The sequence below is a fragment of the Chiloscyllium plagiosum genome, chromosome 27 (genome assembly GCF_004010195.1).
Source record: "Chiloscyllium plagiosum isolate BGI_BamShark_2017 chromosome 27, ASM401019v2, whole genome shotgun sequence".
NCBI classification, from domain to species: Eukaryota; Metazoa; Chordata; class Chondrichthyes; order Orectolobiformes; family Hemiscylliidae; genus Chiloscyllium; species Chiloscyllium plagiosum.
In genome coordinates this window covers 27,019,731-27,041,967 of record NC_057736.1, presented here as the reverse complement: position 1 = coordinate 27,041,967, position 22,237 = coordinate 27,019,731, and the positions used below count along the sequence as shown (strand labels likewise).

The 22,237-nt window shown below is 40.2% G+C and overlaps 2 protein-coding genes across 5 annotated transcripts in view; one reads left to right on the top strand and one right to left on the bottom strand.

The window, feature by feature from the left end:
* lypla2 (lysophospholipase 2) overlaps positions 1 to 7,647 on the top strand; it is a 32,223-nt gene extending 24,576 nt beyond the window's left edge. The window contains exons 9-10 of the mRNA XM_043717750.1: positions 1,336 to 1,509; positions 4,223 to 7,647. Coding sequence (XP_043573685.1) covers positions 1,336 to 1,509; positions 4,223 to 4,273 — 225 coding nt within the window. The 3' untranslated portion in view covers positions 4,274 to 7,647. The remainder of the gene's footprint in view (positions 1 to 1,335; positions 1,510 to 4,222) is intronic.
* A 1,177-nt stretch (positions 7,648 to 8,824) lies between these two features.
* gale (UDP-galactose-4-epimerase) overlaps positions 8,825 to 22,237 on the bottom strand; it is a 32,819-nt gene continuing 19,406 nt past the window's right edge. For all 4 annotated transcript variants that reach the window (XM_043717747.1, XM_043717746.1, XM_043717748.1 and 1 more), the window contains exons 7-12: positions 20,643 to 20,756; positions 15,967 to 16,033; positions 9,693 to 9,778; positions 9,460 to 9,537; positions 9,225 to 9,339; positions 8,825 to 9,056 (exon numbers count right to left, since the gene is read on the bottom strand). In XM_043717747.1, coding sequence (XP_043573682.1) covers positions 8,974 to 9,056; positions 9,225 to 9,339; positions 9,460 to 9,537; positions 9,693 to 9,778; positions 15,967 to 16,033; positions 20,643 to 20,756 — 543 coding nt within the window. In that variant the 3' untranslated portion in view covers positions 8,825 to 8,973. The remainder of the gene's footprint in view (positions 9,057 to 9,224; positions 9,340 to 9,459; positions 9,538 to 9,692; positions 9,779 to 15,966; positions 16,034 to 20,642; positions 20,757 to 22,237) is intronic.

The window sequence follows — 22,237 nt, the reverse complement described above, 5'->3', positions numbered from 1 at the left end:
GCCAAATTTAGAAAACCAAAAACAAGCGTAGGCCATTTAGGCCCTCCAGCCTGTTCCTACATTCAATTTGATCACAAAAAAGTATCAATCTTCATTTGTAAATTTCAACTGACCGAGCACCATTTGGGGATGAGATTCAGATTGATTTTTGTCCAGAAAAAGTGTTTCTGAATGGCTGGATTCCCACACCAAAGCAATTAATTTATCTGTCTAATCTATCAGTTCCTCTTATCTTTTTAAATGCTTTGCTTAGATCATCTCTTGACCTTCTAAACTCGAGGGATTAGAAGCCACATTTATGCAACCTGACTTCAATAATTTATCTCTCAAAGTCCTGCTATTCTAGTAAAACTGTGCTATTCTCCATTCAGAACATGATTATCTTTCCATGAGCTTGATAACACAAACACTATATAAAAAGGTTAGTGTTCAGAGTATTTCCAGATACTGAAAAAAGTAGATGTACAAAAGGACCTCGGCATTCTCTTCAATAAGGTCACTGAAAGCTTATCTGCAAGTGCAGTTAGGAAAGCTAATGATACATTGATCTTCATTGCAAGAGGATTTGAGAGCAGGCGAAGCAAACTTTCATTTCAAAACAGATGCTGGAGAACACAATGGGTCTGGCAGCATCCATGGAAACAGAGCAAGCTAACGTTTTGAGACTAATGACTCTTCAGTAATTTGCTCCTAAACTTCTTTTTCAGTTGTATAGCATCTTGGTTAGAGGGCTTTTGTGGCAGGGTGGTCATGCAGGTTGATTAAAAGTATTTGTACAACCATGGTTAGACCATGCCTGACAGGCTATGTACAGATGAGGGACTGCAACAAAGGTTCACTAGACTTACAGCATGGCAGGACTGTCCTAATGAAGAGAGACTGGAGAAAATTGGTCAGTATTTGGTCTAGAACTTTGAAGAGAGATGATTACATTGAAATCTACAGATCTTTCCTGGGTTGTAAAGTCTAAATCCAGAGGACACCATTTCAAAGTAAAGGGAAAGTCATTTATGAATGAGGAAGTGGAGAATTTATTTTTACTCAGAGGGTGATGAATCTTTGCAGTTCTCTGCCCCAGATAACATGGAGCTCCTTCTAAAGTAGAGGCTGACAGATTTCTAAACACCAAAGATGTAAGGGAATGTAGGGAGAGTGGGAGGGAGCGTGAAAAGAATGAGTAGCGATTATTGTATTGAATGGTGGATCAGGCTCAACAGGCCCTTTTCCTGTGTTACCTTATGCCCTTGATATTTTTAAGTGTTTAAACAAGTAACAAGAAAATTACATTGAAAATATAATATAATTTAAGTATTTTTTGATTTTTTTAAATTCTAGGCAGTGGGTAACAATGTCAACAAGGATATCAGCATTCTGCAGTGTCATGGTGAAAAGGATCTAATGATACCATTAGAGTTTGGATCGTCAACAGCTGCAAAGCTAAAAACAATCATTAATCCTGAAAACATTCAGTTCAAAACGTATTTAATGCAGCACTGCTCATGTCAACAGGTGAATGCAACTGTAGTTTATTCATTACACTTGATTATAATATTTAAAACTGTACCATATAAAAGATTTTATAGCACATTACCTAAAGTTGGGTATTTACACAATTATATAAATGTACCACTTCAATATTTGATCTTATTAATTAGTTAATAGGAAATGCTGACTTGACAGCATATTAGAGTCATAGATGGACAGCATAGAAACAGACCCTTCGGTCCAACTTATCCATGAAGACAAGATATCCTAAATTAATCTAGTCCTATTTGCCAGCATTTGGCCTATATGTGTCTAAACCCTTCATATTCATATACCTATCCAGAGTCCTTTTAAATGTTGTAATTGTACCAGTCTCCACTTCCTCTGGCAGATCATTCCGTACACGCACCACTCTCCGTGACAATGTTGCCTTTTAGATCTCATATCTTTCCCCTCTCACCCTAAACCTATGCCCTCTAGTTTTGGACTCCCCCACCAGGGAAAAGATCTTGTCTATTTACCCTATCCAAGTTCCTCATGATTTTTTTAAACTTCTATAAGATCACCCTTATAGCCTTCAATGGTCCAGGGAGAATCAGAATTCAGCCTCTTCCTATAGCTCAAACCCTCCAACCTTGGCAACACCCTTGTGAAACTTGAAAGGGTTCAGAAAAGATTAACAACATCCTTCCAATAACAGGGAGACTAGAATTGCACAATGCACTGACTGATAAAGGCAGCATACCAAAATCTTTCTCCACTATCCTATCTACCCACAAATCCACTCTCAAGGAGCTATGAACCTGCACTCCAAGCTCTCTTTGTTCAGCAATACTTCCCAGGACCTTACCATTAAGTGTATAAAGGAGAAAGTGAGGACTGTAGATGCTGGAGATCAGAGCTGAAAATGTGTTGCTGGAAAAGCACAGCAGGTCAGGCAGCGTCCAAGGAGCAGGAGAATTGCCGTTTCGGGCATAAGCCCTTCTTCAGGAATGAGGAAAGTGTGTCCAGCAGGCTAAGATAAAAGGTAGGGAGGAGGGGCGTTGGAAATGCGATAGGTGGAAGGAGGTCAAGGTGAGGGTGATAGGCCGGAGTGGGGGTGGGGGCAGAGAGGTCAGGAAGAAGATTGCAGGTTAGGAAGGCGGTGCTGAGTTCGAGGGATTTGACTGAGACAAGGTGGGGGGAGGGGAAATGAGGAAACTGGAGAAATCTGAGTTCATCCCTTGTGGTTGGAGAGTTCCTAAGCGGAAGATGAGGCGCTCTTCATCCAACCGTGTTGTTGCTATGGTCTGGCGATGGAGGAGTCCAAGGACCTGCATGTCCTTGGTGGAGTGGGAGGAGGAGTTGAAGTGTTGAGCTACGGAGTGGTTGGGTTGGTTGGTCCGGGTGTCCCAGAGGTGTTCTCTGAAATGTTCCTCCTCCCACCCTGCCCCCTGTAAAAACGCCATCCCATATTCCCAATTCCTTCGTCTCCGCCGCATCTGCTCCCAGGAGGAACTCCTTCTTCAAAGACTGCAATTTCCCCCTAGATGTGGTCGACGATGCCCTCCACCGCATCTCCTCCACTTCCAACCACCACCAGGACAGAACCCCATTTTAGTAGGTACATTCACATATTGAATCAGAAACTTTCTTGTACACACCTGACAAATTCATTTCCATCCAAGCCCTTAACACTTACCAAACATAGACTGGGACTGTCTAAGTTAAAATCCCCTACAATAACCACGCTATTATTTTTGCAGTTAACTGATCTCTTTACAAATTTCTCAATTTTACTGGCTATTGGGGGTCCATAGTACAACCCCAACAAGATGATCATCCTTTTATTTCTCAGTTCCACCCAAGTAATTTCCCTGAATGTATTCCCAGAAATATCCTCCCTAAATACAGTTGTAATGTTATCCTAATCAAAAAATAATTTCCCTCTCCTCACTTCTCTACACCCCCCAATCCTTCCTATTAGTATCTCTACCCTGGAACACTAAGCTTCCAAACTTGACCATCCCTGAGACATGTCTCTAATTGCTTTGATATCCTAGTTCCATGCCCTCAGTTGCATTGAAATAAATGCAGTTTATCAGCCATACCTCATTCTCTGCTTTGTTCCTGACTGTTTGGTGCAATTGGGAAATGGAGCAAGTCAGTCTCAGACCAATCTTTTTCCTCACTTTCTCCCTGGGTCTCAACTTCAGCTGTGTTTTTGTGGCCTCCAAGTTATAATGTTTGTTTGTGAGGTTGGTGTCAATTCCTTGCCATGACTGAAAATCAGAATTGTAAGCAATGGGGTTGCTCTGAGCTGATGTCGGGGGTGCATGACGCAAAGATGTTATCAAATGCAGAGGAGAGGTCAAGGATGATTAACACAGCAATGGTCACCCTCATGTGGGATGCTGTTTGAAACTTTGCTTAGATACATTCTGTTCAATGCAGATTTGAGAGATTCAAATGGAAAATCTCAGGATTGATAGTCATTGGTTTCAACAATGACATGTTCAAGGGTTTTAGAGGAATAAAATGATAGTTTCCAAGAATTGGAGCAAGTGAATTTGAGGTTGATGGTTATGTTGGCAGCTTTGAAAACCAACGGAGGTGCTTTCTGAGGGAGAAAGCTTCTTGGTGTAGGCTGGAAAGTTGCTTTGTTTCAACTTGCAATTATTGGAATAAAAGTGTGAATTGTAGAATTTGAGTAATTTTTTTCAAACTGGAATTTAATAAACTTTTTTTCATAACACAGGAAATGATGGCAGTGAAAGAATTCATTGCAAAGCAGCTACCACCCATTTGACTAAACTGAGGAAACCTGTATAACTTTCTTCAACCCTTCAACTTTCACCTGACAACTGAACTCGAGCCACGTGCTACCAACCTCCAGTCTTTTACAGACTATTTTATTTGTAGTTATTTTTCTCCTAGAGTGGATATATCCACAATTTTTACTGGCACAATCCAAAGTCCCTTCAGAGGTAATTTTATCAGTAAAGTGATTACTGTTTTTGGCAGGAAGTATCTATTCAATTTTAACTTCTTTCCAGCTCAAATACTCAGCAACAGTTTCCTAATGTAGGTTTTATTTCAAGGTAGACATAATTCATAAAAGTTCCTATGAGGAAGAAGGGTATCATATCATTTCAGCTCTAGGATTCAAGCCTCAGTCCAATTAGTCTCAACTAAGGTTAAAGCTACAAAATGTGCTCTATGTAGTATCAGTGTATTTTTTGTACTTGCAAATTGATGTACTCACGTCTTATTGCTTTATTGTGGAATCATTGGTTTAACTGTGAAGTGCAAGAGATGGACAGTCCTGCTGCACTGGCTGATGGAATCAAGAAACAGCAATAAAGCATCTTATCTATTCAGAATGTAAGGGAAAATTAACTGGAGAATACACCTAATGTTGACTAGACATACTGTAGTTACTCTCAATTAATGGGATCATAATCTCAGTGACTCTGGGGTACAGCATGTTTAAGGACCAATAATGGTTAGGCTGTTAAAACAAAGCAATATCAGTCATTTTGACTCTACTGTTTCTAGGTCATTGATTCGTTCGCCGAACCAGTGTGTTTTTCTGCAGACAAACACATGGGCTCGGTGAACAGATCAATGACCTCATACACAATTCAAGCTACAAATCTTTTCAATCAGTTTCTTATCCAGATTTTTTTTAAAAACTGAGCTTCTGTTGATTTTAGTAAACAAGGCACAGGGTGTAAGATTCATCTCAAACAAGGATTGATGAGCATAGTAAAAGTAATAACATAGCTATCTTAACTATGCCACTATAGGAAGAATTATGCGAAGGACAGCTCTAAGTGTTGAAGTCATGCAGAGTGAGTTATTGTTTACTCCCTGATAGTTACATTGAGAATTGCAGCAAAATCTGGAAGCAGAAATTCTGCAGGCCCCATGCACCAGATCAGTGAAAATGTGGGAATTGTTTAAAAACTTCTAAAATTACTCTGCTTTCAACACAGTTGCAGCAGTATATGAACATAACATTTGACCTCAACACCTGGGTAAGCAAAAGTTTGCAGGGGCAATATTTTCTCCCACCAATTGGCTGCTATTCTACAATTCCTATGATTGCCACTGTGGGATCTGTTAGCACTGTTGTTGCATCGCTAGATTTTTTTTTAAAGACTGTTTCATCCTCAAAATGTGCTACATCCAATGAGCTGCACTGGTCTGCTAACTAGAGGAGTGTGTCCAGCCAACCTTACTGACCATCATTTTTGTGTGGCTTCTCTATTTTATGCCAAAAGTTTTAACTCAATGTAGTGTTGGGTGTAGACATGTCTTATAGAAAGGGACAGTAAGTAAAAAGTCATTTCACTCATGATTGATTTAATCCTACCCAAAATGTTATTGAAACTTGGGTTGACGTTACAAGCTGATTTCCCTAAACTACAGTGCATAAGTTATACTATGTTTGTGTAAAATGCTTTACCAAAGTGGTCACTGTGCTTCACAGGAGCTTTTTTTTTTAAAGCAGCAAACAAATTTGGCAAAATATTAAATTGTGTAAACTACTATTAACCAGCACATTGATGCAAATTCAGGAGCACGTCAGTACATAGTGTACCTGAAAAGTATGCAAAGACAAAAGTGTCCTTGTTTCCATGAATGCTGCCAGTTTCCTAGAGTTCAAATCCTTTACAAGAGCTGCTTCAGTAGAATCTAAATTAATCCATCTTAAATAATAAATTTGTTTTTGATATGCACTGAGTTATACAGCATTGAGACACTAGGATTCTGTTTTGTGGCAAATGGATCCAAGAATACAGTGTGACACTTCTACAAGCAGCATGTTATATACAATTGCACTAGATTTTTAAAGGCTGGATTTAGTAAATTGTTGCTGTACATGGACTCCACATGATACATTCAGATATCTTCAGTTTAAAAAAAAGCATGACATTAAATCTGTGTCACAGATATTGGAGAATGTGAGAGAGAATTAATAAGGTGACCTTTTTAACTAGTTTTCTTTCATTTGCTCTCTATGCTTGGAGAGATCATGGGACTGACCTTTTGCCATCTTTACATAATGTTACACTGAGGAGATTTGGCTCTCCTTTAAAGTAATGATATTTTCCCATTATAACACTGGCTTCTTTGTCTACCTCTCCTGATGTGACAGATTAAAATACTAAGAAATTTAACTTAAAATAACATGTTTTTTGGGTTTGTGCTACAGAAAATAGGTAAAAGAAAGTGGAGTTCTAATATAGTTGGTTAGTGTGACCAAGAGAGTGGACTGACTCCTTGAAGGAGGATGCAAAGAAGGTACCAGATGTAAATTGTTGTTCACTTCAGAATTCTGGAAAGCTACCTTTAAAAATTGCTAGTTTTATCTGGAGAGTGGGCATATCAGGATATGCAACACAAGCCACAGTTGTGACTGCTGAGTGGCCTGTGGACAGATTAGACAGTACATTTTATTTTCTCACTTTGACCAGACTTTGGGATGCTGGAAGGCAAAGGAGATTTAAAAAGTAATTTTAGAAGAAATCATTAAGACTTTACTTCCCAATTTAGAATAGATAATAAATGAAGTGGAGGCTAACATCCAGGTCTGTAAATCCAGTACAGTTGGTGGGGAGAGGAAAAAATCATTTTCATAAACATTTGCACTAAACTTACCCAACAATAGTCATTAAAGCAAAAACTGATTTGGTTCTATCTCACATTCCTCTTCATAGAAAAATACAGCTGTACATTTAAGAATCATTAAATGCAAATTACATTTGTATCTGTGCTGAGTTGTAAGTGCTCAAAATAGTGACTGCTGGGCAGCATTGATAAGTAATTACAGTTAAAATTGTAAAGGTTTATACTGTTGCATGCATTCACAAGTGTGTTTGGCAAATAATATGGAGAACAAACCATATTCAGAACCTTAGTAATAATCCAAATTATTTAAATCTGCAATTGATTGTTCTGGAAAGAGGATAGCTTGACTTGTGATAATTAAAGACAATGCAGGAGAATTAATATTGAAAGGAACTATTTATCAGTGCACCTTTCAATTTCCACTTGAATATACGCTTTACAGTTCCATTGCTGTAGCTTATTCTGATTATTTTACCCATGGTGTTTTATTTTTGTTCTCCAATCTCCTTGTAATGTCAAAATGAATAAAGAGAGAATTCCATGCTGTTTTCCGTGTCTTACTTAGTACTGTTGAGGAAACTTCCATTCTCACCAAAACTACTAGATATTTCTAACCTATTTACAATCATCTGACCAATGTAAAGAAGATTGCATAGTAAGTAGAGATTCAATAGGCTAGATTGAAAGTGGTACAAGTAAAATGCTACTTTACCTGGAAGATGTGTTTTGGGACATTCAATGATAAGTAAATGCTTATTTGTAGTTTAATAATTGTTATGCAAATATTTTCTATATTTTAACTGATCTTTTGATTTGCCACCCATTTTTTTTGCACAATGTTTTTTCTTCAATTTAACCATGGGTCGTCCCTTGTTAGAATGTTTCTAGTGTGTGCTTTAAAATGCCCCTGGATCTAAAAATGCAGTTCACTTTTGATAGCTGCTTTCTTGGCTTTCAAGTTTAAAATGAATTGTATACCGAGCTCTTCCCACACCTCCCCCAAACACAAAGTGAAAAGTGAAATTCAATCTAGCCTAGAGCTGCTTCACTAACAAAATTAATCCCATTTTGTTAGTCAACATCAGAACCTGCTGCTCTAAGAAACCATCCTAAAAACATTGAATTCCTCACAACACCCTTTGCCCACCTAATGCTTTCACTCTGTAGATTAAAATGGCTGAACTCCACATCCTTCCTCATCTCAGGCCACAATCTAGATTTCTAAGACAAGGGAATATAGCCTGAGTTTTACTGGTCATATCTCAGTCTTTTATGTTTCTATGAAAATACTTTTGTGATGTCTTGTCCATTGTAGCTTCACCAAAAGATCATAAGTGAACTTACCTGGATGAGTCCTTAAGAATCTTTCTTTCAACTCAAACTCAATTTAGAATCCAAGAGTTTCTTGATAACTATTTTGGCAATTTCCATGCCAAAAACAAAACAAATTCATACATGTATACTTATCAAAAGAGTGTCATTTATTTCTAAGCTATTGCTCTAAAGTACAAAACTTCAAATGCATTAGGGCTGTATCCAGCCCATGGGTTCTATGTGTATATAGATACACACATTTAAATTATATAGAAATTGCTAGAGTTACAAGACCAAAGATCTGGTCATAGAAGTCTAAAGAGCTCAAACTTCAGTCAACAAGAAAGCATTAACAGTTCTTGGTGGAAGTAGTCAGTTGATCAGTTTGAGTTTCAAACAGCCTTAATTTTCAATTTTAAAATTTAATAGATGTCTAAGTTCATACCATCCTCCACCAGAACAGATTAAGAATCTACTCAGTATTTTATTACTGGTGATCTACAGCCTTGATACTACAAATGTTTTAAAAAGATTTGTTATTTTTCTAAAACAGCTCAATCAACTGTTACATGGTGCATTTGATGCTTCATTCTTGCTGAAACCATAAGGATTCTGGGATTGCCAATTCCACAAATCTTGACCTAAAATATGAAAGATATTGTTTATAAAATTGAATGTATATTCCAGTATTTAATGATACAAATATACACATCTCTAAAATATTAAGACTATAAAATAGCAACCATTAAGTTGCATTAATAGGGAATAAAATTACAGTAAACCTTAACATTATCACATTCAGTGCTTACACATCTTGTCAATCCCAGACTGTGCCTTCCATCCAAGTTCCTTCTCTGCAAGAGCTGGATTGGCATAACAGGAAGCAATGTCTCCTTCTCTCCTCTGAACAACTTGGTATTTAATCTGAAAGACAAGGAGAAAACCAGGAATTTCTGTTAAAATTTATACATCAATTTATTTAGTTTATACTCAACCAAGCTAAAAAGTAACCCTACTGAAGCTCCTTAAATGATACTGACTTACCTCTCTCCCAGAAGCTTTCTCCATTGCTTTTACCATTTGTAAAACAGAATAACCTGTTCCAGTACCAAGATTATATACCTGAAGAGCAAGAGACATATATTTAGTTCCTGCAAAAGATACCAAGAGTCCTAGTATAAGTTACAGAATGCTGAAAAAGTCTTGGGAGAACAGGAGGAAAAAGGACTAAAATTGTAAAAGGCATCAGAGGCACTAATCTCACATTAACAACAAACCTTGCAACTGCATCTTTCTTTCAGCTTCTTCAATGCAGCAATGTGTCCCTTTGCAAGATCCACAACATGAATGTAATCCCTGACACCTGAACAGCAAGACAAGATCTTATTTGTAATTGTTACATTTACAACCAAAATCACTTGTTCTTCTGCTTTATACAACATTACTCTACGAACAAGTTAGTTTCCAGCATCACATTTATGCTCATCAAAATGCTCAAAATTTGCACCTGTGGAATAGTGCTCATTAGCATCTTAAGACTGCAGATATTCTGGCTTAAGCTAAACGTTATTCATGGTGCCTTCAAGAGCTTTCGAAAGTGAACTCCACTGCTCTACAACCACCCCTTTGTCAGCATCTCTGCTTGTAACCAGGCGCTGATATCATCCATGTAGCTTCACACTACTTGAATGGCTTAAACATTTCTTCACTCAAAAATGTAGTTTTCTCTATTTCTAAAAGTGAAGAGAGCCCTATTATTCATAATTTAGTCTTCTGCCATTCCAAAGTGCACTGTCTCAGCTTTCTGGGTTGAATTTAATTTGCCTCTGCTTTGTCCACCCAACCAGTTTATTGATATCCTTCTGCAGTTTTCTGCCATCTTTTCTTTCTTACTATTTACCACTCTACCAATTTTCATGTCATCCATGAACTTTTTGAACATACCCTCTACATTGAAGTCAAAATCATTATACCTTAAGCAACAAGTGCTCCAGCATTGAGCCCTGTGGAAGCCCCCATTGAAAGGAGACTTTCAATCACAGCAATATGCTGTGGTTCTGTTCGCCGAGCTGAAAGTTTTTGTTGCAAATGTTTCGTCCCCGGTCTAGGTGACATCCTCAGTGCTTGGGAGCCTCCTGTGAAGCGCTTCTGTGGTGTTTCCTCCGGCATTTATAGTGGCCTGTCCCTGCCGCTTCCGGTTGTCAGTTTCAGCTGTCCGCTGTAGTGGCCGGTATATTGGGTCCAGGTCGATGTATTTGTTGATGGAGTTTGTGGATGAGTGCCATGCTTCTAGGAATTCCCTGGCTGTTCTTTGTTTGGCTTGCCCTATAATGGTAGTGTTGTCCCAGTCGAATTCATGTTGCTTGTCTTGGTAAGGATCCTTAGTAGCCACACAGGCAGCAACATGAATTCGACTGGGACAACACTACTATCATAGGGCAAGCCAGACAGAGAACAGCCAGGGAATTCCTAGAAGCATGGCACTCATCCACAAACTCCATCAACAAATACATCGACCTGGACCCAATATACCGGCCACTACAGCGGACAGCTGAAACTGACAACCGGAAGCGGCAGGGACAGGCCACTATAAATGCCGGAGGAAACACCACAGAAGCGCTTCACAGGAGGCTCCCAAGCACTGAGGATGTCACCTAGACCGGGGACGAAACATTTGCAACAAAAACTTCCAGCTCGGCGAACAGAACCACAGCAATGAGCACCCGAGCTACAAATCTTCTCACAAACTTTGAACACAGCAATATCTCTTTACAATCATCATCTGCTTCCGGTCTCTCTGCTAATGTGCTACTTTTCCTTGGATCCCATCGGTTCTTACTTTCTTGACTAGTCTGCCATTATGGACATTATTGTATAGACCTATGTAGACTACATCATATGCATTATCATCAACACTAGGGGAGGGAATTTCTGGGTCAAAATGCTGGAATTCCCTCCGTAATGTGGAGGTGCCGGTATTAGATTGGGGTGGACAAAGTTAAAAATCTCAACACCAGGTTATAGTCCAATGGGTTTATTTGGAAGTACTAGCTTTCAGAGCACTGCTCCTTCATCAGGTAACTAGTGGGGCAGGATCATAGGACACAATTTATAGCAAAAGATCAGTGTCATATATTGAACAAACCTAGCAATCTAGTGTCAATTGGGTCTGATTATTCCATATCTCTCCAAGTGCATATATAGTCTGGTCCTCAGAATTCTTTCTAATAAACTTTCCCAGTGGTTAGACTTACTGGCCTGTAGTTTCCTGGTCTATCTCTTCCTCCCTTTTCTTTAATAATGGGACAATGTTAGCAGCCTTCTGACACGTCACCTGTGGCCAGAGAGGATTTTAAAATTACTGCGAGGGTCCTTTATATCCCCAAACTTGATTTCCTCAATATGCATCTCATCCAGCTTGCAGATTGATCTACTGGATAAAATGTGACAATACTATGGCTTTAAGGGGTGTTTTTGTTCTGGGTTTTTTTTAAAATGATGAAACGTTGAGGCAGAGGTACTGTTTAGTCTGCTCCAGTAAATAAAGTTAATAGCTTGTGAGGTTTGTGGTGATTCTTTTTTAAAGTTGGAACAACAGAAGTAGCATTACAGGGTGGGGTCATGCTCCCTCAGAACCTTGATTTTTTTTTCCCCCAGTTTTAGCTTTCAGTAGCACTTGGGGGGTTCTCTGCTGCTAGAATTACATGAGAGACAATCTATTTTACTGAACTTGCCTTTGCCAAGAGTGCATTAATGGGATGCTCCTGTTTTGGAACGGTTAATTAATAGTTAATTATTATTTTGTTCAGCATTGATAGAATTGTAGTTAAGACAATTCTTTTATTTTTATTATTTTGCCCATATTTTGATTATAGTGTATGAATAAAAGTGTTTGGTTTCAAGCCTGGTATTTGATCAATCGAACTACATCCAGAACACAGCATCTTACACTTATCGTTAAAATAAGAAAAAGTGAGGGTTAAGGCAATTTGCCTAATATATTTTCAGGGAGTTTGGTTTGGTTCATAAGTTCTTACAGATCCCGAATTCGACCACATTTTCCAGAAATTGTCTGCAGAACTCAATTGCCTACACAAATTTAGCATAAAACAAATGTAAATACAACATTTCAACTAATGATATAGCAAGTTGCCAATTTTCTTCTGTCATGGTGCCTTATTCTGAGCCCATTGGGTCTGCTGCTCCTTTGGACATAAGCATACCCTGGAAACTACGAATATAAATGCAGGAAGTGTGAGCAAGCAGGTATTTGCACAGGAGTGGATCAAAGCAAATTAATGATAGAGTTCTTATGGAGGCATGATGATGATTTGGGCAATGAAACTCAACATAACTGCTTCAGAACTGATTTCCAGTAAACTGACTGGAGATGTAGAATACAAGGAATACACTTGGAACATAAAATTTCCCTTCTCCCGAAAGCTTTCATCTCACTGAATCAACACATCAGCATACTGAATTCAGTTTTTCAGTTATCCAAAGCTTTTTGTGAGCCTTCAAAATTAAATGGATCTGCATTTGTGTATTGAACATGTCTAATTATAAATAAAGATTTTGTACAAAATAGGGAAGATAGAACTGAAATCAGCCAGAGTGGAAATATATGTGAAGCCAACTTGAAAAAAAATTATGTGCTAATCAGCATTGTCATTAATACTTCATGGTAACTTCCTTGTGGACAGTATGAATCTCTGTTGTAGAATTTGTGTAACACAATGCTGTTTGGTGTATAACTAAATCATGAACCACATTATGGCCACAACAACTACGATGTTTTGGCCATAAAAGAGACATGATTTTCACAGGGGCAGGAATGGTTGCTGTGTGTTCCAGGGTTTAGATCTTTTTAAAAGAACAGGGAGGGGGTTAAAAGAGGACAGGGAGTAGCATTGTTAGATTACAGGGTGCATTACAGCTGCAGAAAAGAAGGTTGTTGAGGAGGGTTTGTTGACTAAGTCAATATGGGTGGTAGTCAGTAACAGGGAAAGAGCAGTTACTTTAGGTGTTTTCTATAGACACCCCAATTGCAGCAGAGAAATGGAAGAGTAGATTGGACAGCAGATCTTGGAAAAGTGCAAAGGTAACAGAGTTGTTGTTATGGGTGACTTCAACTTCCCCAATATTGACTGGAACCTCCTTAGTTCAGATGGTCTGGATGGAGCTAATTTTGTCAGTTGTGTCCAGGAGGGATTCCTGACTCAATATGTAGATAGGCCAGGCCATATTGGATTTGATGCGTGGCAACAAGCCAGATCAGATGTCAGATCTCTCGTAGGACAGCATTTTGGTGACAGTAATCACAACTGCCTCACCTTTACCATAGCCATGGAGAGGGATAGGAGCAGATGGTATGGGAAGATAGTTAATTGGAGGACAGGAAATTATATTGCTATTAGGCAGGAGCTATGGAGTATAAACTGGGAACAATTGTTCTACAGGAAAGGCACAACAGCAATGTGAAGGCTGTTTAAGGAGCACTTGTGCAAATGTTGGATAACTGTCTCACTGAGACAGGCAAGGAATGGTAAGGTGAAGGAGCCTTAGATGACAAGAGTAGAGGAGCTTCTTGTCAAAAGGAAGAAGGAAGCTTACTTAAGGTTGAGGAAGCAAGGATCTGGCACAGCTTTAGAGGATTACAGGGTAGCTAGGAAAGAACTCAAAAATGGACTTAGGAGAGCTAGAAGGGGGTGGGGGCACTATAAAACCTTGACAGGAAGGATTAGGGATAACCCAAAAGCATTCTACACATACATGAGGAATAAGAGAATGATCAGAGAGAGGGCAGGGCCAATCAGGGATAGTGGGGGGAACATGTGCCAGTAGTCTGAAGAGGTAGGGGAGGCCCTAAATGAGTTTTTTGCTTTAGTTACTAGAGAGAGGGAGCTTGTTGATTGAGAGAACATTGGACCAGGTTAACAGGCTTAAACAGATTGATAGTAAGAAAATGGATGTGCTGGAAATTCTGGGAAGCATCAAGACAGATAAGTCCTCAGGGCCAGACCATATATCCAAGGTTACTACGGGAAGCAAGGAATGAGATTGCTGCATCTCTGGCAATGATCTTTGCATCCTCACTCTTCACAAGAGTAGTACTGGCTGATTGAACAGAGAAACATTTGCCTCCCTCCAAGAAAGTTAATAGGGAAACCCCTCCAAATTACAGACCAGTCAGACTTATGTCTGTGGTAAGCAAGGTACTGGAAAGGATTCTGAGAGATAGAATTTATGGCTATTTGGAAAAATATTGGTTAATTAAAGATAGTCAACATGGCTTTGAGGGGGACAGGTTATGCTTCACAAGCCTCATCGAGTTCTTTGAGGACATGACAAGTTGACCCAGGTCAGGCAGTGTATGTGGTGTATATGGATTTCAGTAAGGCATTTGGTAAGGTTCCCCATTGTAGGCTTGTTCAGAAAGTTAGGAGGTATGGGATACAAGGAAATTTGGCTGTCCATACACAGAATTGAAAGACAGCACGTGGTAGTGAATGAGAAGTATTCTGCTTGGAGTTCGGTGACCAGTGGTGTCACAAAGGGATCTGTTCTTGGGCCTTTGTTCTTTGTAGTTTTTATAAATGACTTGGATGAAGAAGTGAAAGGGTAGGTTAGTAAGTTTGGCGATGACACAAAAGTCGGTGGTGTAGATAGTGTCAAGGGCTCTTGTAGGCCACAACATGACATTGACAGGATGCAAAGCTGGGCTGAGAAGTGACAGATGGAGTTCAACCTAGATAAATGTGAAGTGATTCATTTTGGAAGGTCGAATTTAAATGCAGAATACAGGGTTAAAGACCTGATTCTTGGCAGTGTGCAGGAACAGCAGGATCTTGGGGTCCATATACGCAGATCCCTCAAAGTTGCCACTCAAGTTGATAGGGTTGTTGAGAAGGTGTATGGTGTTTTGGCTTTCATTAACAGGGGGATGAAGTTTAAGAACCATGAGGTTTTGCTGCAGCTCTGTAAAACCCTGTTTAGATGACACTTGGAACATTGTGTCCAGTTCTGGTCACCTCATTATAGGAAGGATGCTGATGCTTTACAGAGGGTGCAGAGGAGATTTACCAGGATGCTGCCTGGATTGGAGGGCTTGTCTTATGAAAAGAGGTTGAGTGAGCTCAGGCTTTTCACACTGGAGAGAAGGAGGAAGACAGGTGATTTAATAGAGGTGTACAAGATAATGAGAGGCATAGATAGAGTAGATAGCCAGATACTTTTCCCCAGGGCAGAAATGGCTGTCACGAGGGGTCATAATTTTAAGGTGATTGGAGGAAGGTATGGGAATGGTGTCTGAGGTAGGTTCTTTATGCAGAGAGTGTGGGTGCATGGAGTGCGCTGCCAGCAGTGGTACAGTCAAAGACATTAGGGACATTTAAGCGACTGCTTGACAAGCACATGGACAGCAGTATATAGAGGGGTGTGTAGGCGAGGTTGATCTTAGATTAAGGTAAATGCTTGGCACAACATCATGGGCCGAAGATCCTGTACTGTGCTGTACCGTACTGTTCTATGTTCTATATGTTCACATCTTACCTGTGCCATCGCATGTTGCATAGTCATTGCCAAAAATATTCAGGTACAGCCGACGCCCAATAGCAACCTGAGAAGAAAGTCAAATATTTGACCACTGAAAGGTTTTCCTACATGGGCAGATTACAACTGACCCATTAACGCACATAGTCCAGCAATCAATGTGATGCGTCTGGTGTGTGTGGAGAGAATTAGTAAGAGAGTGTGTCCACAGTTTTGTTTTTCATTTTCAGCCTCTATCATTAATTAATAACAATGTGAGAAAGAGAGTCAAGCGTGAGACTTGTGCCCTGTTAGTGGGGGGCACAGCCTTTCCACCAACAAACCCTCAGCTTTACTTCCTTGTGGTGATGCATGGAAACAGAGTCCCTCAACTAAAGCTTCAGAGGAACTCAGATGATGTTTGACCCCAGGCATGCAATGTCTGGGTCCACTGGTGGATCTGCCCCAATACTGTCAGACCAAACTCTCAACTATGTACAATTAGCTTCACTGCCTTGTGAATAAATCAGGAGAGTTGAAGACTAAGGGCTTAAAATCCTGACAAAATTTGGGAGTCCAAAGACAGACTGATGTCCATAAATGCCATCACCAAATTAACTCCTGTACCTAAACCAGGGCCAAACGTTGTGTTTTGCATTTGCTTGGATTCAACTTGAGGGGCTCACAGAGGAATCCTATTGTTTGGACAATGCCAGGCTTCCACACATTTTTGGAAGAGGACGTTGCAATTTCACTGCATGTTAACAGAACACGAGAGACAGTTTGCAGCCTGGTGATAAACCTATGTGCAGAAAGGTGTCATTTACAGGGGAACCTCGATTATCCAAACGTGATGGGCAGGCACTATTTCGTTCAGATTATCGATTATTCAGTTAATCGATTAAATGCCTTTCCTCTGGGGCTCGAAGTTTTTAAAGTCTGCTCCCTGTTCAGAAGACTGCAGCAGCACAGCACGAGAGATCCCGCCCCCATCCAGCACTGCCCCCGTCCACTGTCCAAGGCAGCTGGACTGGACACCAACAATAAGACTGATGCTGCTGCCTTTGTGGGATAAGTCTCCAAATAGCACATGCGCACACACTTTTTAATGCAACTTTTTGATAGGTTCCACCTCTGCCCTGTACAGGACAATGTTGGTCAGATTATCTGGGGAAGGGGGAGAAGAGTTATGGTACACCCCTCTGTAGAACACCTGGGAAAGTGGGGGGGAAAGAGAGAGTGTGTGTGTGTGTGTGTGTGGAGGGGGGGGAAAGAGGAGGTCAGTCATTGTGGAGACGGTGTCTGTTTAATCACTGTAAACAAAAGACACAATCACTGTTAGAAACACGTCTTTGATATAATGTTTCTATCGGGACCTCGAGATCTCCTTTGGATAATCAGATTTTCAAATAATTGGTATTCTGATAATCGAGATTCCACTGTAATAGGTTTATCCAGTAATGCATTTATCAGATGTGCTGCAGTTCAGCAAATGCAAATGGCACAGAGTAAGAGTGGATAACATCTCATGGCACAGAATAAGTTTGCAGATACTTTCAGCTGGGCGGCACGGTGGCACAGTGGTTTGCACTGCTGCCTCACAGCGCCTGAGGCCTGGGTTCAATTCCCGCCTCAGACGACCGACTGTGTGGAGTTTGCACATTCTCCCCGTGTCTGCGTGGGTTTCCTCCGGGTGCTCCGGTTTCCTCCCACAATCCAAAGATGTGCAGGTCAGGTGAATTGACCATGTTAAATTGCCCGTAGTGTTAGGTAATGGGTAAATTTAGGCATATGGGTGGGTTGCGCTTCGGCGGGTCAGTGTGAACTTGTTGGGCCGAAGGGCCTGTTTTCAGTCCGTAATGTAATATAATATATAAAGCTCTCAGTTCCAAGTAAATGTTCACTCAGATAATTAGCACAGACAGACTTAGATGCTACCCCCAGCAGAAAAGGTACAGGGCCTAAGTAGAGAAAATTAACAAATGAATATATTGCCAGGCTGCTTTCAGTTGCTTTTTTTAGTTCAGTAATCAGACATGCTAGTAAACACATTCATTGAACTCCTTACATTAGAATTGTGTTAAGTACTGCTGAGTCATAATAGTGCACGTCATCCAAAGTAAAGGGCTCAGACACAATATGCTTGAAGGACAGTCCTCTTCTTTGAGCATGGGGGAAAAAAAAGCATTAGAGCTACACAAAAGCAGTCACCCAAGTTCTGCTACTAGGTGGCCACATCCAACGCTATTATTCAAATTGTCACATTAACAACTTGTTTGACTGGAATGTTTCATTTGTTTTGTGAATCACTGCCAAATAACTAACAATCAACCAGATGTGTGTGCTGACACAACACATCATTAAAGCTGTGGCAATATCCAGTCTCTTTGTAAAGTAGGACTCATTTAAAATGTCAAGGATGCAATACCAGTCATAATTGTCATTGAGCAATTTATACAGCTTATGACAGAGTCATAGAGATGTGTACAGCATGGAAATAGACCCTTCGGTCCAACCTGTCTATGCTGACCAGATATCCCAACCCAATCTAGTCCCACCTGCCAGCACCCGGCTCATATCCCTCCAAAACCTTTGCATTCATATACCCATCCAAATGCCTCTTAAATGTTGCAATTGTACCAGCCTCCACCACATCCTCTGGCAGCTCATTCCATACACATACAACCCTCCGCGTGAAAAAGTTGCTCCTTACGTCTCTTTTATATCTTTCCCCTCTCACCCTAAACCTATGCCCTCTAGTTCTGGACTCCCCGACCCCAGGGAAAAGAATTTGTCTATTTATCTTATCCATGCCCATGTTCAGTTGCAATATTGTGTGCAGAGGAAATATTCTTGGGAAATGTGAAGTACAGGAATAGGAACAGTTGCTGTAGTAAAGAGTTTAAAAATTTGAGAGGAGGTGGGGCTGGATTTATAACTTCTCCCTCAATTCTGCTGGTATTGGTCATTGCGTTATAACACACTTTTCATCCAATGTGAATTTGCTGAACCGCGAGTGGTGAATTGGGAACGCTGTGGAGTTTGCACGTTCTCCCTGTGTCTGCGTGGATTTCCTCCGGGTGCTCCGGTTTCCTCCCATAGTCCAAAGATGTGCAGGTCAGGTGAATTGGCCATGCTAAATTGCCCGTAGTGTTAGGTTAAAGGGGTAAATGTAGGGGTATGGGTGGGTTGCACTTCGGCGGGTCGGTGTGGACTTGTTGGGCCGAAGGGCCTGTTTCCACACTGTAAGTAATCTAATCTAATCTAATCTAATCTAAAGGAATAAAGAACATTTTTTTATAAAACTTCTACTTTTTTGAAAATTGAAAATAGAGGACTTAGTTATTCATTGAAATTGCAGCACAAATGGCCATCTAACCCTTGCTTCTGTGCCTGTATGACATCTACTGGAGCATTCTACTTAAATTTCATTTCTCTGCTTTGGTCTTGTTTACAAACTTCTTAAAATGCTGGTCTAATTTTCTGTGGAAGTTAGTCATAATATATGTCTCAACAGTTGCTGTAGTAAAGAGTTTAAAAATTTGAGAGGAGGTGGGGCTGGATTTATAACTTCTCCCTCAATTCTGCTGGTATTGGTCATTGCGTTATAACACACTTTTCATCCAATGTGAATTTGCTGAACCGCGAGTGATGAATTGGGAACGCTGTTTCTACAGCACGACCTTTTAAAACGAATGTTAGCTGTAACGAGATTACAGCGCCAACACTAAATGCAGTTTCTAAAGTGCAATGTTTCTATAATGCAGGGTTGCACAAGAACACAACCATCGCGTTTTTTTTAGATTAGATTAGATTACTTACAGTGTGGAAACAGGCCCTTCGGCCCAACAAGTCCCACACTGTAAGTAATCTAATCTAATCTAATCTAATCTAAAGGAATAAAGAACATTTTTTTATAAAACTTCTACTTTTTTGAAAATTGAAAATAGAGGACTTAGTTATTCATTGAAATTTGAAACTCCACACAGTCAGCCGCCTGAGGCGGGAATTGAACCCAGGTCTCTGGAGCTGTGAGGCAGCAATGCTAACCACTGTGCCACCGTGCCGCTAGAAGAACGGAGTGTATTAAAGTCCTAACATTGTGTTCCCTCATTACTAATTCAACAACTAATGGAAACATCTTTGTTATCCAATAAACTCTCAAAATCTTTTGTGATTTTGAGAACAAAACACAAGATTTCTTATTTCAGTGAAAATAGTTGCAAATGTTCATGAAAACAAAGACTGTAGATGCTGGAAATCTGAAATGAAACTAAAAGTGCTGGAAATACTCAGTAGGTTTGATATCATCTGTGGAGACAGAATGTTAAGTATGACTCTTCCTCAGGCTGAAAGAGAATCCAGAGCCAAAAGACCTAGACAACTGAAGGCACGGCCACCAACAGTGGGATGAATGTAATCAGGGACGCATATTCTAACATCTGAACGTGGAGGAGCAAGACAGCACTGGGAAGACAAGTATGAGATACCAACTCCTCCAAATTAAAAATCAACTAAACACAAGTTGTATTATCAGGATTTCAGGAATCCCACACAAAATTATACAACATTTATACTTCAAATAAGAGGAAGTCATTAACAACTTATCTTTTTGAAGGCTGTTTTAAAGGTAATATTGCTGTCCCTCTTCCACTGTACTCACATCCCATTTTAAACTTTTTAAAATTATTACATACCTGTGAAATATATGGCATCAGATTGTTGGGAATACCCTGGGGATCTTCACCTATTTTTCCTGATTCATGTGCCCCAATAGGATTGAAGTATCGAAGTAAAACAGCATTCCAATCCTGAATGGTCAATATATTTGTTAAGTATTATCATAAACCACAGGTTCAAAAATCATCTGAGAACACTTTGCAATATTTACAAGTACAGTAATGTAAAAAACCCTGTTCCTACGCATTTCTATTTTAGAGTTATAAAGAAAATGCTGGATCAAGTTAGTAATAGCACATCTTAAAATAATTCAGATTTGATAAATAGGATAAATCCAACAAAACCGATTCAAGCCAATTGCAGTTTTAAAGAAATCCAATCTTTAAAGAAAGCCAATCATTGAAGACAGAAACATTTGTTGCTAGTTGTTCACCATCATTCACAACCAGATGCTGCAGAGCTTAAATATGATCATTAGGTGTAGGGATCACTTATGACTGGTTGCATGCCAAACAGTAGAAGCAGCATGCAGTAGACAGGGCTGTTTCAATCTCAACCAGATTGACTTCTTTATGTTTACCCATGCCCTCTGCATTCATCTAAATTTGATCTCCCAACTGAACGTTAATGGTAGAATGAGGTAATGTCAGGCCACAACGTTACAGATAGTACAATTCAGCACTACTGCTGCTGATGAACCATGGATGCTCAATTTGTGGTTGTTGGATCTATTCAAGATCTGTTCCTTTTAGCACGACGATAGGGACACACTGCACAAGGGAGGGTATCCTCAGTATGACGACAGAACTTTGTTTTAATAATGACATTGCATGAACACCCCTAATAATCATTTCATGGACAAATAGAGCGGAGACAGGTAGATCAGTCAGGATGAGGTCAAGTAGATGTATTTCCATCTTGTTGCTTCCTTCAGAATCTGCCACAGAGTCTGACAGCTATGCCTGTGAAGACTCAGCCAGCTTGAAGGCCAGAATAAGGGGCAATTCATTTAAAATTGAGATGGGAAGGAATTTTTTCTCTGCATTTCTGTCTGGGAGAATAGTCTATCCTAGAGTTGCAGAGGCTGGATCACAACATATTTAACGATAAGGTTGATTGATTTTTGAATTATTCAACAGTTGAGTGCTGCAAGAGCTGGCACGAGAAAGAAGTTGAGGCCGAGGGCAGATCAGACATAATCTTATTGAATTGCAGCACAGATAAGATGGACTGAAAGTCCTACTCCTGCTCTAATTTCTTATGTTCTTGCTCATGTTTTTACTTGATGCCATGAGACCTCATGGGGGTCTGGAGTCAATGTTGAGTCATCCCAGGGAAACTCCTTCCCAACCACACACCTCAGTGCCAGCACCTCTGGTGGGTCTATCCGGCAGTAGGATGGGACATACCTAGAGATGGCAATGTAGTTTTTGGGACGGACTCCCAGAATCAATGTCAGGTTGTTGTTTGACTGGACTGGGACAGCTGTAGCAATCTGGTGGTGAGGGAGCGGCGGTGAAGGAGGCCCAGGACCTCCATGTCCTCGGCAGAGTGGGAGGGGGAGTTGAAATGTTGGGCCACGGGCGGTTTGGTTGATTGGTGCGGGTGTCTC